The sequence below is a fragment of the Wyeomyia smithii genome, chromosome 2, assembly GCF_029784165.1.
Source record: "Wyeomyia smithii strain HCP4-BCI-WySm-NY-G18 chromosome 2, ASM2978416v1, whole genome shotgun sequence".
Taxonomy (NCBI): Eukaryota; Metazoa; Arthropoda; class Insecta; order Diptera; family Culicidae; genus Wyeomyia; species Wyeomyia smithii.
In genome coordinates, this window is record NC_073695.1 from 224,962,871 (window position 1) to 224,981,229 (window position 18,359).

The window sequence follows — 18,359 nt, forward strand, 5'->3', positions numbered from 1 at the left end:
CGTTCCCCTAAATTCCATTTCTGGCCCAGTGTGCACTGTTACTTGGTATAGAGATGCTAATGACTCGGTCTAATTCGAGCCTTTGGCATCCCTATACCGAGTAACAGAGAATGACAATGAACTCATGTCATGGGCTCGAATTAATTTGTGCCCGCTGTCAGCAGTAAGATCAGATACATAAGACATACGTAACACTCAGGAAAAAATCTTCCAAAAAATTTGGTACAAAATGAACTACTTGAATGGTACCACACCCTGAATAAAATCACTGTTTGAGTTGTTTTTGAAGGCAGTGTTCATGCGCAGCCCTGCATCTGTCTCGTTCCTACTCGAAAAATGCTGCATTGATTTTGTAAATAACTTTTTGACAGTTCCTTATGGGATTTTCTTTGGGGCTCGATAAGGCCGAGAAAAAGAAATTCATTTTGTTCATTATTTATCGAGCAGTTTGACAGGGCGAGGTACGGAGTACTATGGGGCAACGTGTACTAGAAAAAAACGCCAGTGTTACGTATGTCTTATGTATGTGGTAAGATAAAGATATATAAAAAGAAGCGGTGATATGCTATCTCGTTTTCAAATATGTTGAGATGTTAGCCCTTGAAACATGGTGTGATGCTAAAGAGATGGTCTAAACGATTCCATTTAACTAGAGTGCCTCAAATATATATAGAGTGGCGACACTGTCAAAATTGGAATAGAAAATATCTGTCAGTGTCATTCCAATTGAGCAAACAACCTATTTAACACGTGTGGGAAAAAGAGAAAGGATGTTCAGTGTTACCAGTGTTACCAGCGTTACTTTGGATGACACGGCGCCACTCTAGTTATATATAGGCACTCTACATTTAACCATTTTTGTTGAAAAACAGTGTCACAAGATCAATGCTAAAAGTAATTTTTACCTTCTCTAACACAACGTAATTATTTTTTTTTACTTTGATCGATATTCAACAAGTCATTATAAGCTGTGAAAATTTGTTCATGGTCATGGTCAAAACTAATTTCTGAAAATAATATCACTGGAACACTTTATTTGAAAAGAAATCACCAAAACTTTGGAAAAATAACCTTCATTTTGTGCTGTACCAGTATCACGGTCGTCGTTTCGATTGCTGCTGAAGACGCTCAGCAGGAACTCCAAACAAGGCCGGTTGATTGATGTTGTGTTGACCCTCGACATATGGAATCAGTATCGGAACATAGACAAGCTGCGGTGTGGTTTTCTGAGTACGTAACAACTGGAGCACCGATTTGCAACTTCCTTCATTGACGCTGCTGAAAGTAGCCGGGTTGCTGGCCATTCCTTTCAAAAACGTATTCAAGGTGATGACCTGTGAGTTCACGGCTTCGATTTGAGCCAACAGCTGAGTTATATTTAGCCCGAACTGTTGCGGGCCGAGCTGCTGCGAGACAAACTGTTGCGGACCGCTTTGGCCTCGCGATTCTTCCTCTCGAGAGTAAATATTAAACTGGTCCAAATTTATTTGAGCTGGATTGATGTCCGGTAACGGGCCAGACCAATATGTTACGGAACTGTTAAGAACCTGGTAGCTTTCAGTGAGTTGATCTTCACGACTTAAATCGTTGTCAGACTCTAGTAAGTATAAGTTATTGATTCACACATATCGTATCGACTGTTGAAAAATGTACTAACCAGATATCTGTCCTTGTCCCTGAGAAACCTGGTAAGCGGTAGACGGTCTGGTACTTGGGAGGTCGTACTGTGTGGGTTTTGGTAATGCTGGTTGAGGATATACTGGAGATACTGGTGAGGGTTTTGTTAAATCTGGCTGCGAATATACTGGATGGACAGGAGATGGGCTAGAGGGAACCAGCGGTTGCACAACCTGGTGTTGTAACGTTGAAGCTGATGAAGACAGTATATCTCCCAGACGAAAGCAAGAATCAGGCAGATACAATTCGTTCCAAGCTACTACCTTTTCATCGTAATCCTTACCCTTGAGGGATCCATCCAACTTGTTTCTATGGAGATTGTAACACGTTCATGATCTACATATTTCCTGGATAGAATACAATACTCACAAACTGTCGGAAACTCGTTGGGTGAAAATCTTCGTGGGTCGATTTGGGAAAATGATTCGGTAGCCCATATGGTCCGCTACATAATACACCAAATGTTTCTTGTTTGTTGGGTCCACATAACCATAACAACCGTAAGTTACATCATCAGGACCTTTGACCTTGTGTTGAAACTGATCGCTCTCGGTGTTCACATTGTAACCGTTGCCGGTCACAGCATAATGCAGTACGGTTGAGTTGGAAGCGATAAAATATTCTTACTATAAAATTTAGAATATAACACTTAAGTCCTGTAAATATTCACCTTGATTAGTGCTCAGTTGGGTTGGGTCTAAGGTAAGATCGCCAAAATGTAGGCCACGCGTCGCACGTCCATGCGTCGATCCCTTAGATAGCCGAAATGAATTATATAAGGAAACCCGAGTGAGATTACTTCACATGCAGGTTCAAAACGAACCTTTCTAGGAAAGTTGAAGGAAAGAGAAGGCAAAACTACGTGCGTAGGTCAAAACGAACCGAAAGAATTATTTAGCGAATTCCGAGTGATCCCGAAGGATTTTCGATTATGTACTGACGTACTTCCTGCAAGTAGTCAGGTCTCCTAGTTTATCTGAGGGCTAAAACTGTACGATCACTTCGTTCCAAACCGCCAAACATAGTGGAAGTGAATAGTTTCGCGTTAGGTCACTGCTTCAAGGTAAAAGCAGAGAGTGCTAGGGAAGTAGTTCATGAGCTAAAGTTTTTGTATTTCTCAGGAGGTAGAATAGAACGTGCGAAATAGTTCAAGTGTTAACCCGATTCGTGTGCAGGATAGAAAAAAAGAAGGTAACCATGTGCGCAGAGGCTAACGACCCGTGCGAGAGGCTAACGACCCCTTTTTGTGTATGCCATCAGGCAATTTCTATCCTAGGAATCGGAGATTCCACGAGAGAGCACGTTTTCCATACGCTTGCCGCACCGCTTGCGCGCCACCCGTTGCCCGCTACCACGTTGAGTCAACATCGACAGATTCGCCGGACTCGTCCAGAAAACACTTCTGTTGGCCCGGATCAACCCATTCCGGCCGGCACCTGCAGTTACGTTGGCGGCAAATGCCGCATCCCATTTGTCATCGGCGGATAATTAGAAATCCCCGCCAGCCGCCACAGGCGGCGAGAGAGAGAAACCAGAACCACATGCATCGATAGAACTACAGCCAGATTCCACCAGCAGCAGCAACAACTGATCCCCAGAGAGAGATTCGGTGAGTCCGTTCCACTTATCTTACAAAGTACCACCGAAAGAAGACGCCATGCGGCGTATGTGAAGCCGCGAGTCGGCCATTTTGAAGTCCCCGCTTTAGTCGGGCCGAAGAAAAATTAATAGAAAAATTTGAGCTCAAGTGACACGATTCGTCACATGTAACTGAAGTTACGGACGCGCCGTAACGTAAATTGCGATCGCTTCTGGGAGACCAAGTCGATCTATCCTTGGCTCTCGGGAATAGTTTATGAATGATTAAGTAGAGTCGTTATGCCCGCACGCACCGTGAGAGTACGAGAGAAAAAGAGATAAGCTTGGAGGAGAATTCGCACCCGAAACAGAGTAGAAAGATAGAAGTAAAACCCATGTACATATAAAATAAGCTGAATCGAAAATTAACCCAATTATGTTACGTCGCGAATAAACCCGCTTTTCGAGTAATGCAGGACTTTTAGATAATGAAATGTTTCCCTAGTCACCTTAGTTCGTTCGCTCCGTTTAGTTCGCAGCATGCGAAAGTCTCAGGCATGCATATGTTCGGTTCCTCTCGAGTTGGCGCTGTCTGGTGGCGGGTTTTGTAAGTTTCCCGTGATGATAAAAGCTTAAGTGATTTCTATATCGAGAATTATGTACGGTGAGCTTTGGGTTCGTTAAGTTTCTTTCCGAGTTGTGCACCGGTTTTGGCGGAAACTAGCTAGCGAGCTGAACCGATCTGAATTCTTTCTCCGAAGGGATTCAACTTGGACTTGCATAGAAAAGCAGTCTCATCCGGGCAACATTTATCTTGGCGGTAGTCTCCGTAAGGAGTGGCGCTTAAACTACTCGCTTAAGCATGATCGGTTCGCAACGGCTACATTTTGGCGCCCAACGTAAAAGTACGAGTTAATCTTTGGTGGATAAAGGCATTTCAGAATGAAGTTTAATTCATTCACGATTATTACAGTTTAAAGAAAATATTTCGGTTCATTAAAAACTCGCTGATAGTTTGGGAATGTTTGAAGAGATAATTTTATGCATAGACCAACGTTGGTTGAATACTGATTGAACGAATATTGAGGATTATATTGAGTTATGTTGAAGTACATTATGTGCAGAATTTAAATTCAGTAATTGAAGTTTGGGGATCTTCCAGAGGAAAACTTATATTTTCGGAGAACTAATCTTAGCTTATCTACGGGTTTTTTTTCGGATATCTGGAGTAATAATTAAACGGTGACTGAAAATACTTTTTTTTTATTAAACATAATTTTTTTTTCTTCATATTATTGATAACATTTAGTAAAATATATTCATAACTATAACATACATTTATATTGAACGGAAACTAGAAATTTAGTGCTAATCGGAAACTTACATTTATTGTACATTTTTTTTTTGGGTTACTGAGTGTTATCCACGAAAAATATAAACATGGGTGGGAAATATCCATATGCTGATCATTTACTTAATGACGAAATTGATTACGAACTTAAATTGCGACACCATGATGAAGAGGTGGGGAATGACTTAGATACAAAACGGAGATTACTGAGGAGACTGTTTAAACGGGATGTGCAAGAAAACCAAGAGTATGTTTCAATGTACACTATTGAGCAAGAATTTGATTTAGTTTCGTCAAGAGTGAATGCGATTCGAGACGGTTTGAGTAAAGGCTCAGATGTGAAACTCGTATCCCGTCTCAAACATTACTATTGGAGAATTGTACGTTGTACTGCTATGGACGAGAATGCTCAGGAGATGAAAGACTTCATTATAAACGAAATAGTTGGCATGTTAAACACGCATGCTGCAAAAGACGCAGTGACATCGACAGAACAGGCAGAAAGCCGTGAGTCGTCTGAAGAGATAGGCGCAGTAGGAGGAACGGTACCGCGAATTTCGGTGACAGCATCACCTCATGATAAAGGGAAGACAACGCCGGTGGGAAGTCCATTCCATTTATATGGGAATAATACGCTAGGGGCAACCAAAAAAGTTGGACAAAACAGCTCGAAGAGTCAGGATAGAATAGTTACAGAAGACAGAATGGATAAGGGTCCCTCGAATAGAGGACACCAGAGGGTACTGGGAGAGTTAGACCAAGTGTACAAAATAAACCTAACATTACAAAAGGAGATACGAGACATGAAAAGAAAAATGAACGATTGCATGAAGACGAACGAGATGCTAGTGGATTTGATTAAGAAGAAGGAAGCCAAATCGATTGAGCAAGAAGCTCACAATGAAGAAGACAGAGCCAGAAGGAATAAAGGTAATGACACGAGGCAAACAAATAGCGTTCCAATTCCATCGCTAGTGGCAGAGAGCTGGCCCTGGAAAACAAATGAACGACAGCCAAAAAAAGGAGATTACTTGACCCGACCGGTGACTACCCTACCGGTGACGAGCCGGAATTTTCCGAATAAGCAACAACATAGATCGGACCAACGTTACGACACGACCAGCGAAGCGAGTAGCGAAGAAGATTCAAACAGCACAGAGACACGAGCGACACCAGACCGTAGGAGACGGTCAGATGATCGCATGCAGTATGATCGTCGAATTGAGAGATGGAACATTTATTTTTCAGGTGATGCAAAATCTGCAACCATCGAAGACTTCATTTACAAAGTGAAGGTTCTCGCGAACATGAGTGGAATTCCACAGGATAGTTTATTGGGCCACATTCACCTGCTATTACGCGGGGAGGCAGCAAACTGGTTTTTCACATACTACGACGCCTCTTGGAATTGGACAGTGTTCGAAGCGCATATTCGTTTCCGATTCGGTAATCCAAACCAAGAACAAGGAAACCGTCAGCGAATATATGATAGGAAACAGCAACGAGGGGAAACTTTTATTGCTTTTGTGACAGAAATTGAGAGAATGAACAAGTTACTGACGAAACCTCTGTCGAATCGGAGAAAATTCGAAATGGTGTGGGAAAATATGCGGCATCACTACCGTACCAAGCTGGCTTGCTTTTCGGTGACGACAATAGAAGAACTGATACATGTAAACTATCGAATTGATGCTAGTGATCCAGCATTACACCCGATAGGACCACGACACTCGGTCAACAACGTGGAAATGGACTCACAGGATAGCGATTCAGAACCGGAAGAAGTGAACAACGTCTATAAAAGAGCAGGGAGAACCCAACAGTCTTCGACAAACCGAACAACTCAGGCAACAGATCCACGTGAAGTCAGAAGTGGAACAGCGTGTTGGAATTGCAACCAACCCGGTCACCTCTGGAGAGAATGCAGGGAACGAAAAAACACATTTTGTTACATTTGCGGGAACCCAGGGAAGATAACAAGCAACTGTGACAGACACTTTAGGAATTCAAGTCAAGAAGGTAAGAATGCACAGTCGGGAAACTAAATGTTGGGGGCGGATATGGGAAATCTCGCACCCCGAAACAAAACTCAACCAATTCCCAACCGTTTATAGATCCGTTGCAAAACATTTCAGAAATTCATGTGAGAACGAACCAGTGTCCACATGTAAAGGTTGCAATTTTTGACACTACCCTAGAGGCCCTGTTAGACTCAGGGGCAAGTGTAAGCGTGACAAATTCAGAAGAAATCGTTAGACGATATGGGCTGGAAATTTTCGATTCGCCAGTGCAGATATGTACGGCAGATAGAACACAATATGCATGCTTAGGCTATGCAAATATTCCCATTACATTTAAGGGCATAACGAAGGTCGTTTCAGTAATAATTGTGCCACAAATCACCAGGAAACTGATACTAGGAATTGACTTCTGGAAAATCTTCGGAATAAAACCGATGATCGAAGGAAAATTCGGTCTGGAAGAAGTAACGGAAATTAAAGTGCAGCAGCAAACAACTGAAGAGGAGATTTTCCATTTTTTTATTCAACCGATTGAATCGTTTCCGGCAATCAAACAACAGGCACCTGACGAGACACTGGACATACCAGGGTTAGAAATACCAGAAGCATCAAAAGTGACACCAGAAACAGTTGAAATTGAGCACGACTTAAACGCGAATGAAAGAGCAGAACTGGCAGAAGTAGTACGAACTTTTAGTTGTACTACGGATAATCGCTTAGGCCGAACGACGTTGTTGCAACACGAAATCCACCTGCGAGAAGACGCAAAGCCGCGACGACAAGTAGTATACCGATGTTCACCATCGATACAAGCGGAGATGGACCGTGAGATAGAGCGATACAAGAAGATCGACGCAATTGAGGAATGCTCAAGTGAATGGGCCAACCCTTTAGTCCCAGTTCGCAAGGCAAATGGGAAACTTAGAGTGTGTTTGGATTCTCGTCGTATAAATGCTCTGACAAAGAAGGATTCTTACCCGATGAGAGACATGAAGGGAATCTTTCACCGCCTTGAAAGCGCTAAATACTTTTCGGTCATCGACCTGAAGGACGCCTACTTCCAAATTCCACTGAAAGAAGAGTGTAGAGATTATACGGCCTTCAGAACATCCAAAGGGTTGTTTAGATTCAAGGTGTGTCCGTTTGGTCTCACTAACGCTCCCTTTACTATGTGTAGATTAATGGACAAGGTAATCGGCTTCGATCTAGAACCATACGTGTTCGTTTACTTGGACGACATTGTGGTGGCAACTAAAAATCTAAAGGAACATTTTAGGCTATTGCGGATAGTGGCAGACCGATTGAAAAAAGCAGATTTAACGATCTCGCTAGATAAATCGCGTTTTTGCAGAAAGCAGGTGAATTATTTGGGCTACTTACTAACCGATCAGGGTGTGGCAATAGACAATGCACGAATTGAGCCAATTCTGAATTACTGCAGACCAAAGAATATAAAGGATGTTCGCCGTTTGCTTGGCCTTGCCGGATTTTACCAACGATTTATCGGTAGCTACAGTAAACTGGTAGCACCAATCACCGATCTCTTAAAAAAGGGACAAACGAAGTTCCAATGGACGGAAGCAGCAGAAGAGGGGTTTCAGCAGTTAAAATCTGCACTAGTGTCGGCACCGATTTTGGCCAATCCCGTATTTGATTTACCTTTTATTATTGAATCAGATGCTTCAGATAACGCAGTGGGAGCAGCATTGATTCAACACATTGACGGAGAACCAAGAGTCATAGCATATTTCAGCAAAAAACTCAGTAGCACTCAGAAAAGATACGCAAGTGTCGAAAAAGAGTGTCTTGGGGTACTCTTGGCAATTGAGCACTTTCGTCACTTTGTGGAAGGATCAAAATTCAAAGTGGTAACAGACGCGCGTAGCTTACTTTGGTTATTCACTATCGGAGTGGAATCTGGTAATTCCAAACTACTGCGATGGGCACTGAAAATTCAGTCTTACGATATAGAGCTTGAATACTGTAAAGGGAAACAAAACATAACAGCAGACTGCTTATCTCGTTCGGTGGAAGAAATAACGACGACACCGGTTGACCCAGACTATCAAGAATTGATCCAGAAGATAACTAAAGATCCGCAAAGTTACGCTGATTTTAGACTAGTGGATGGGCAGATCTACAAACTAGTGAAAAGTCAAGGCAAAATCGAAGATGCGAGGTTTTGTTGGAAACGGTATCCGTCTAAGCCAGACAGGGAAAAGATAATAAAACTAGTACACGAAAGATCTCACATGGGCTATGAGAAAACACTCGCGGCAATAAGGGAACGCTTCTTTTGGCCGATGATGAGTACGGAAACCAAACGTTTTTGCCAGAGCTGTGTGACATGTCAAACAAGCAAAGCCACTAACATCAACACGACTACACCCATGAAAAATCAAAAGAAAATTGCTGAGTATCCGTGGCAATTCATCACCATGGACTATGTTGGTCCGCTGCCAGTGTCAGGGAAAGGGAGAAATACATGCCTTCTAGTAATTACAGATGTTTTTAGTAAATTTGTGCTAATTCAGCCATTTAGACAGGCTACTGCTGAAACGTTAGTACCGTTTGTCGAAAACATGGTGTTTCAATTATTCGGCGTACCAGAAGTTGCACTCACAGACAATGGTACTCAGTTTATATCAAAACTTTTTCAAAATCTTTTAGATAAATACAACATTACGCATTGGAAAACCCCCAGCTACCACCCACAAATTAATGACTCTGAGCGAGTAAATAGAGTGATGACCACTGCCATACGAGCCACTATCAAAAAAGACCATAAAGATTGGGCTAATAACATCCAAACAATTGCTAATGCAATTAGAAATTCGGTACATGAATCGACGAAACATACGCCATATTTTATAATGTTTGGCAGAAATATGATTTCCGATGGGCAGGAATATCGTCATTTAAGAGATACGGCAGCAGAAAGCAACAGTCCAATAGATAATGAGAGAGAGAAGTTGTACGCAGAGGTACGGGAGAACCTCAAAAAAGCATTTGAAAAACACTCTAAATACTATAACCTGAGGTCAAATTCTAATTGCCCGCAATACTCAAAAGGTGAAAAGGTATTGAAGCGAAACACCGAACTATCTGATAAAGGGAAAGGGTATTGTGCGAAACTAGCTCCCAAATACGTACCAGCAATCGTAAAACGAATTGTTGGAGAGCACTGCTATGAGTTGGAGGACGAGAGAGGGAAAAGAATAGGGGTGTTCCACTGTAAATACCTCAAGAAGCTTCACTTACCGGACTCCTAACTCATAAACAAGATTTTCAGCTATGTACCTGCTACTTGCAGTAGTAACGAAGCATCAAAGTATGCACAAAAATCCTCAATGGCAACACTTCCCCCTCCTCGAGAAGAGTTGAGTCGAAATTTCCCTTTCCTCCTCCGATCGAGATGAGCCACAACCAAAACAGATTTTCAGCTATGTACCTGCTACTTGCAGTAGTAACGAAGCATCAAAGTATGCACAAAAATCCTCAATGGCAACACTTCCCCCTCCTCGAGAAGAGTTGAGTCGAAATTTCCCTTTCCTCCTCCGATCGAGATGAGCCACAACCAAAACAGATTTTCAGCTATGTACCTGCTATTGGCGGTAGTAACGAAGCATCGAAGGATGCACAAAAATCCTCAATGGCAACACTTCCCCCTCCTCGAGAAGAGTTGAGTCGAAATTTCCCTTTCCTCCTCCGATCGAGTTGAGCCACAACCAAAACAGATTTTCAGCTATGTACCTGCTACTTGCAGTAGTAACGAAGCATCAAAGTATGCACAAAAATCCTAAATGGTATACATTCCACCCTCCTCGAGAGGAGTTGAGTCGAAATTTCCCTTTCCTCCTCCGATCGAGATGAGCCACAACCAAAACAGATTTTCAGCTATGTACCTGCTATTGGCGGTAGTAACGAAGCATCGAAGGATGCACAAAAATCCTCAATGGCAACACTTCCCCCTCCTCGAGAAGAGTTGAGTCGAAATTTCCCTTTCCTCCTCCGATCGAGTTGAGCCACAACCAAAACAGATTTTCAGCTATGTACCTGCTACTTGCAGTAGTAACGAAGCATCAAAGTATGCACAAAAATCCTAAATGGTATACATTCCACCCTCCTCGAGAGGAGTTGAGTCGAAATTTCCCTTTCCTCCTCCGATCGAGATGAGCCACAACCAAAACAGATTTTCAGCTATGTACCTGCTACTTGCAGTAGTAACGAAGCATCAAAGTATGCACAAAAATCCTAAATGGTATACATTCCACCCTCCTCGAGAGGAGTTGAGTCGAAATTTCCCTTTCCTCCTCCGATCGAGATGAGCCACAACCAAAACAGATTTTCAGCTATGTACCTGCTATTGGCGGTAGTAACGAAGCATCGAAGGATGCACAAAAATCCTCAATGGCAACACTTCCCCCTCCTCGAGAAGAGTTGAGTCGAAATTTCCCTTTCCTCCTCCGATCGAGTTGAGCCACAACCAAAACAGATTTTCAGCTATGTACCTGCTATTGGCGGTAGTAACGAAGCATCGAAGGATGCACAAAAATCCTCAATGGCAACACTTCCCCCTCCTCGAGAAGAGTTGAGTCGAAATTTCCCTTTCCTCCTCCGATCGAGTTGAGCCACAACCAAAACAAATTTTCAGCTATGTACCTGCTACTTGCAGTAGTAACGAAGCATCAAAGTATGCACAAAAATCCTAAATGGTATACATTCCACCCTCCTCGAGAGGAGTTGAGTCGAAATTTCCCTTTCCTCCTCCGATCGAGATGAGCCACAACCAAAACAGATTTTCAGCTATGTACCTGCTACTTGCAGTAGTAACGAAGCATCAAAGTATGCACAAAAATCCTAAATGGTATACATTCCACCCTCCTCGAGAGGAGTTGAGTCGAAATTTCCCTTTCCTCCTCCGATCGAGATGAGCCACAACCAAAACAGATTTTCAGCTATGTACCTGCTATTGGCGGTAGTAACGAAGCATCGAAGGATGCACAAAAATCCTCAATGGCAACACTTTCCCCTTCTCGAGAAGAGTTGAGTCGAAATTTCCCTTTCCTCCTCCGATCGAGTTGAGCCACAACCAAAACAGATTTTCAGCTATGTACCTGCTATTGGCGGTAGTAACGAAGCATCGAAGGATGCACAAAAATCCTCAATGGCAACACTTCCCCCTCCTCGAGAAGAGTAGAGTCGAAACTCCATTTCCTCCTCCGATCGAGTTGAGTTAAAACCAAAACAAGTTATCAGCTATGTCGCTTGCATTTCCGAGAAGCAACCAAGCATTTAAACAAGCACACAAATACTTCAATGGCAACACTTCCCCATCCTCGAGAAGAGTAGAGTCGAAACTTCCATTTCCTCCTCCGATTGAGTTGAGAAGCACAACCTTAACACAATTACCAGCTATGTAACTTCGGTCAACAGTCGCATCAAAGCATATAAATATGCACCAAAACACTTCAATGGCATACACGTCCCCTCCTCGAGAAGAGTTGAGTAGATATTTCGATGTCCTCCTCCGATCGAGTCGAGTTGAGACCAAAACGTAACAACCAGCTATGTAATTTCGTCCAGAACAACTAAGCACCGAAAAGTGCACAAAAATCCTCAAAGGCAAACATCATTTCCTCCTCGGAAAGAGTGAGTTGAGACTTAGTTTCCTCCTCTGATCGAGTCGAGTAGAATTCATATACTTTTCTCAGCAAGAAGCCTTTTGCGAAACAACTAAGCATCAATCGATGCACGAAAATGCATAGTGGCAACTTCTGCGCGAAGCAAACGAATACAACAGCAGAGCATGCACTGAGAATTTCAAGGGCAACTATCCAACCCGTTCATGATTCAAGTCGAGTTGAAACTCAATTCATAACAGCCACGGCTTAGACAAAGTTCACGGCCAAGGTCACGGACACTGAGATCTTGCGAGATTTAACGGTGAGAAGTAACGACCAGACTAGAGAAAGAATGTAAATATTATTAATTATAGGATTGGTTTACCTGCTAGGATTATAGCTATTTCATTTCATTTCATCTTCATAGTCTAGTTTTCATCATGTATAATATCGTAGTTTAGATTACTATTTTCCATTGTAACTCTCTCGGCAGCCATCTTGGCGCTAAAGCCAGTTGGTTTTCGCATATATCCAATTTTCAATAATTCCGCTAAACAGAATGTCCGTCGTAAGTTCTGGTTGCATATCTGAAGAGATTTCCATTAGGCTAGTTTTGTAATTATCAGTATCCATTCATTGAAGATAGTGGGGGTTCGCTCGGGAGATTCGCTTCGTTGGTTATGAATCCCACGACGCAGCTCCTGAAAGTAAAATCACAAAGCACTCAGTTTTTTTTTAGGGAGAATTTTTTATAAAATACTCCCCCCGTAATAGTTGCAGCTCCATTATCATTGTACGTCGTAATTCAAGTTTAAAATTTATCATATTTGTAAATAATGATCGCGAGAGGGTAAAACAGTACGGACACGTTGTGAGTTTTTTTTCCCGATTGATTGCACTTTGTTTTGTAGTTCCGTTTGGTTGACGTTTCTGCGTCTGCGTTTGCAAGGGCTGCACATAAACTTTCGGGTAGAAGGTGCGAAATATTTCAGGGTTGTGGAGATTTTATGAGATTTCTTTTGATCATTATTTATGATGCAGAGATCAAAACATAAAATGGGTTTAGTCATGTACGTTTCGGAAGAGAGGTCTGTTAGTGCCTGAAGTATAATTTCGGGGGAGCCGGAACTTTGGAAACAGTTTGCGGTAAATTCATGTTGAAACGAGGTTCTCAACGTAATGATTGAGGTGTTTCTTTTTGAATGAGCCTGGAGTTAAGGTTTATAATGAATTTTTTTTTTGTTGTTGCGGTTCTTCAGTTCGGTACGAGGTACTCAACACCATGATTGAGATAGGGCAGAGCTGAATGAACCTGAATTAAAGAATATTATGCAATTTTCGGTATTGTCCTCAGCAATACTACAAGGGTAGGAGAGGAGTTACTAGTTCTGAAATCTATTTCGCGTAAGGGAAAGTTTGTGCATTGCTTGCGAATACAGAAGCAGAAGCGAAAATCGTTTCAAAAACACATCGCTCAGGATATCTAGAAAGTCCATAAAGTACTAAATAAGCATAGAGAGAGTGTTCGACATTCGTTGAAGACCCGAGTTACATAACGTTGAAGGTCAGTACGAACATGATCTGTGATAGATCATGATTTGGAAATAGAGGAAGAGTCAGCCTTCGGGTTGATGATGAACACATATGACTCCGAATGGTTGATAACTTTCGAATTGCTATGCTAAATTTTGATGCTTTATAGATAAAGTTAGTTGTTAGTTTTCGCGTTTGAGATTTTCGTAAGTTTTCCCCTTACGAAAATTTAGTTGAATTGTTTCAACTAAATTTTCGTAATTTAAGCATGGAGTGATGTAACCGTTGCCGGTCACAGCATAATGCAGTACGGTTGAGTTGGAAGCGATAAAATATTCTTACTATAAAATTTAGAATATAACACTTAAGTCCTGTAAATATTCACCTTGATTAGTGCTCAGTTGGGTTGGGTCTAAGGTAAGATCGCCAAAATGTAGGCCACGCGTCGCACGTCCATGCGTCGATCCCTTAGATAGCCGAAATGAATTATATAAGGAAACCCGAGTGAGATTACTTCACATGCAGGTTCAAAACGAACCTTTCTAGGAAAGTTGAAGGAAAGAGAAGGCAAAACTACGTGCGTAGGTCAAAACGAACCGAAAGAATTATTTAGCGAATTCCGAGTGATCCCGAAGGATTTTCGATTATGTACTGACGTACTTCCTGCAAGTAGTCAGGTCTCCTAGTTTATCTGAGGGCTAAAACTGTACGATCACTTCGTTCCAAACCGCCAAACATAGTGGAAGTGAATAGTTTCGCGTTAGGTCACTGCTTCAAGGTAAAAGCAGAGAGTGCTAGGGAAGTAGTTCATGAGCTAAAGTTTTTGTATTTCTCAGGAGGTAGAATAGAACGTGCGAAATAGTTCAAGTGTTAACCCGATTCGTGTGCAGGATAGAAAAAAAGAAGGTAACCATGTGCGCAGAGGCTAACGACCCGTGCGAGAGGCTAACGACCCCTTTTTGTGTATGCCATCAGGCAATTTCTATCCTAGGAATCGGAGATTCCACGAGAGAGCACGTTTTCCATACGCTTGCCGCACCGCTTGCGCGCCACCCGTTGCCCGCTACCACGTTGAGTCAACATCGACAGATTCGCCGGACTCGTCCAGAAAACACTTCTGTTGGCCCGGATCAACCCATTCCGGCCGGCACCTGCAGTTACGTTGGCGGCAAATGCCGCATCCCATTTGTCATCGGCGGATAATTAGAAATCCCCGCCAGCCGCCACAGGCGGCGAGAGAGAGAAACCAGAACCACATGCATCGATAGAACTACAGCCAGATTCCACCAGCAGCAGCAACAACTGATCCCCAGAGAGAGATTCGGTGAGTCCGTTCCACTTATCTTACAAAGTACCACCGAAAGAAGACGCCATGCGGCGTATGTGAAGCCGCGAGTCGGCCATTTTGAAGTCCCCGCTTTAGTCGGGCCGAAGAAAAATTAATAGAAAAATTTGAGCTCAAGTGACACGATTCGTCACATGTAACTGAAGTTACGGACGCGCCGTAACGTAAATTGCGATCGCTTCTGGGAGACCAAGTCGATCTATCCTTGGCTCTCGGGAATAGTTTATGAATGATTAAGTAGAGTCGTTATGCCCGCACGCACCGTGAGAGTACGAGAGAAAAAGAGATAAGCTTGGAGGAGAATTCGCACCCGAAACAGAGTAGAAAGATAGAAGTAAAACCCATGTACATATAAAATAAGCTGAATCGAAAATTAACCCAATTATGTTACGTCGCGAATAAACCCGCTTTTCGAGTAATGCAGGACTTTTAGATAATGAAATGTTTCCCTAGTCACCTTAGTTCGTTCGCTCCGTTTAGTTCGCAGCATGCGAAAGTCTCAGGCATGCATATGTTCGGTTCCTCTCGAGTTGGCGCTGTCTGGTGGCGGGTTTTGTAAGTTTCCCGTGATGATAAAAGCTTAAGTGATTTCTATATCGAGAATTATGTACGGTGAGCTTTGGGTTCGTTAAGTTTCTTTCCGAGTTGTGCACCGGTTTTGGCGGAAACTAGCTAGCGAGCTGAACCGATCTGAATTCTTTCTCCGAAGGGATTCAACTTGGACTTGCATAGAAAAGCAGTCTCATCCGGGCAACATTTATCTTGGCGGTAGTCTCCGTAAGGAGTGGCGCTTAAACTACTCGCTTAAGCATGATCGGTTCGCAACGGCTACAACATGATAACCATATTCGAACTGACCTACGAGCAAAAAAGAGTTGAAATGAATCCCAATTTAGCGAGCTTCGCCGAAGTACCGGTTCGGGTGCTCTGTTGATGATACATGTCCGCATTTGGTTGCTTAATATTGATATTCATATCAGCGCTACACAATACGGTTAGCATCACGCAGCCAATCTGAAAATATTCGGTTTGAAAATTATATCAAAATCCCTTTAAGTTCGATATTTACTTACAATTAAATATTTCGTAAGTCCCATGATGGACCCAGATTTCCGAATTTTAATCCTCTCGCACCAAGAAACAAATGAAAACTGATGCGACTTCGCGTTGCGCTGGAGATAATTCGAGCAGTTGACCCAGTAGAACTTGTTATATTGCTGATAACGAGACCTTGTTGTTTTGTGTATTTAATAATAAAATTCACAGAAATTTCGATTGCTAAACATTGAATGACGATTAAAAATGCCTCCGTGTTGATGATTACTAGTGTCGAACGACCAGCTTCTATATGATGTGAGGTAGACCATGTTTTTGAATGCCATCCTGATCCGTTATGTTGTATGTAAAGCAAGGATTTAAATGTACAGTATCGTACAACTTGAACCCAATCTTTCACTGTGTTTAGCTGGCACATCAGCAATATTTGTACGCATAGCAAAGCCCGTACAAAGCCCGAACCAGGAAGAGGCCGTCGACTCCGTGGTAGGCCTCGCACGCGGTGGATGTGCGCGGTGGAAGAAGATGCACGATCTGCTGGTGTACGGGGAGACTGGAGAACGGCTGCCCAAGACAGAAGAAGCTGGACATCTCTAATTCGTTCGGCCCTAGACCGGTAAACGGTCCGTTAGCCAAAAAAGTAAGTAAAGTAAGCAAAGCCCGTAATCGAGACTGAAAAATTCTCTACATCATCCATGAATATCATAGGAAGGAGCTGATATCAAAGAGAAAAGTCCCTGGACAGTCGGCCACCAACAAACAATATATTTTTTTCTCCAAAAAAAATGCACTTGATGAATTCTTCAAAAGAGTGCACTTGAAAGAATAAAAAATGCGAAAAATTAAAAAAAAAAGCTGACACCGAATGGTTAGACGCTCCTCAAATCAACGCAGTAAAAGCTCAGATTTTCTGAGTCAATCAGTTCATGCGTTCATGCTGGCAACAAATCTCTGTTAATACTCTCCATAACCTTGTCAATTCAATGTCTAGAAGAGTATTTGAAATTAATATAAATAAGGGAGGAGCTACAAAGTGTTAGCCAACTGATTGACTCAGAAAATTTGAGCTTCTACAACGTTGACTTGAGGTGCGTCTAAACAAAGATGACTAGAACAAGATACCTGACTCTTGCAGAATTCATCGGACATGATTGTCGCTGCGCGTGAGCAAAAGTCGAACTAATTTATACACTGTTAATATGATGTATACTTAACGTCAAAATCAACTGACGACAAGGCCAAGACATGACTGCTGAAAGGTGAAACAATTTTTTCTGTATCCATATGGACGACTGTACTGTGCTGCCATACGAAAAATGATGATAATGTGTACGAGTGCTTAGTTCTCAAACATGAAGCTTTCCGGAAGAATCAAGAATTGTCGGCGCATCATTTAAAATTGAGCGTACCATCAGAAATTTTCTGATAACCGCTATGAGCACGCTCTACAGCCAAGTTTTTCACTTTTGCCGAAATTAATAAAGCAAAAATCGGGTGCCCCGGTGAACCAGACTATATGCACAATGGTTCTGAAACCTGGCTTGCGACATATCAAACTTTAAGTTTTGGTAGAATGGGACCTGAAAATAAATATGACTCCTCAATATAAACCTCCACTCTGACAGTCAATTTCACACTTTTCTTGTCGTACTTTGAAGTGCAAAAAATATGGCAATAGCATTAAGCGTCGTTTGGTACAGTTGAAGAATGCAGATGCAGCCAGAAGAAGGAGGAATCGACGACAACAGGCTTACAACAACAATACTAACAACAACAACCGCAATGGTAACAATTACAACAACCGCAACAATAACAACCACCTGAACAACAATGACAATTACAATCGCAACAATAACATCTACAACCACCGCAGCAATAACAACCACCAGAACCGCAACAATAACAACTACAATCACAACAATAACATCTACAACAACCGCAGCAACAACAACCACCAGAACCGCAACAATAATAACTTCAATCGCAATAATAACATCTACAACAACCGCAACATTAACAACTCCAACAACAACAATAACAGCATCAATAATAACAACAATCAAATCCCGAATCGTTACCTCAATCTTAACAGGAATCTTAACAACAGCTACTACAACCAACTACCACCAGACCGTGTGCTTCTTGCTGCAGCGAAGGATAAATTTTCTCGACCC

At 42.3% G+C, this 18,359-nt stretch overlaps 1 protein-coding gene across 1 annotated transcript; it reads right to left on the reverse strand.

The window, feature by feature from the left end:
• Positions 1-1,004: 1,004 nt before the first annotated feature.
• LOC129726040 (uncharacterized) lies at positions 1,005-16,341 on the reverse strand. Its single transcript, XM_055682600.1, has 6 exons — positions 16,203-16,341; positions 16,044-16,143; positions 15,963-15,987; positions 2,047-2,235; positions 1,658-1,986; positions 1,005-1,597 (listed from the first exon to the last, which is right to left on the reverse strand). The coding sequence occupies exons 1-6, from the start codon at positions 16,224-16,226 to the stop codon at positions 1,095-1,097; spliced, it is 1,170 nt and encodes a 389-aa protein (XP_055538575.1). The 5' UTR covers positions 16,227-16,341; the 3' UTR covers positions 1,005-1,094.
• Positions 16,342-18,359: the final 2,018 nt, after the last annotated feature.

Bases quoted from the DNA above. Each gene is read 5' to 3' on its own strand.
- LOC129726040 (XM_055682600.1), bottom strand. From the start codon at position 16,226: ATGGGACTTACGAAATATTTAATT. The intron at 2,236-15,962 runs TGTAGCCGTTGC...CGGTTACAATGT, and splicing joins TTCGAATATGGTTATCATGT to GAACACCGAGAGCGATCAGT. The intron at 1,987-2,046 runs GTGAGTATTGTA...CAATCTCCATAG, and splicing joins CAACGAGTTTCCGACAGTTT to AAACAAGTTGGATGGATCCC.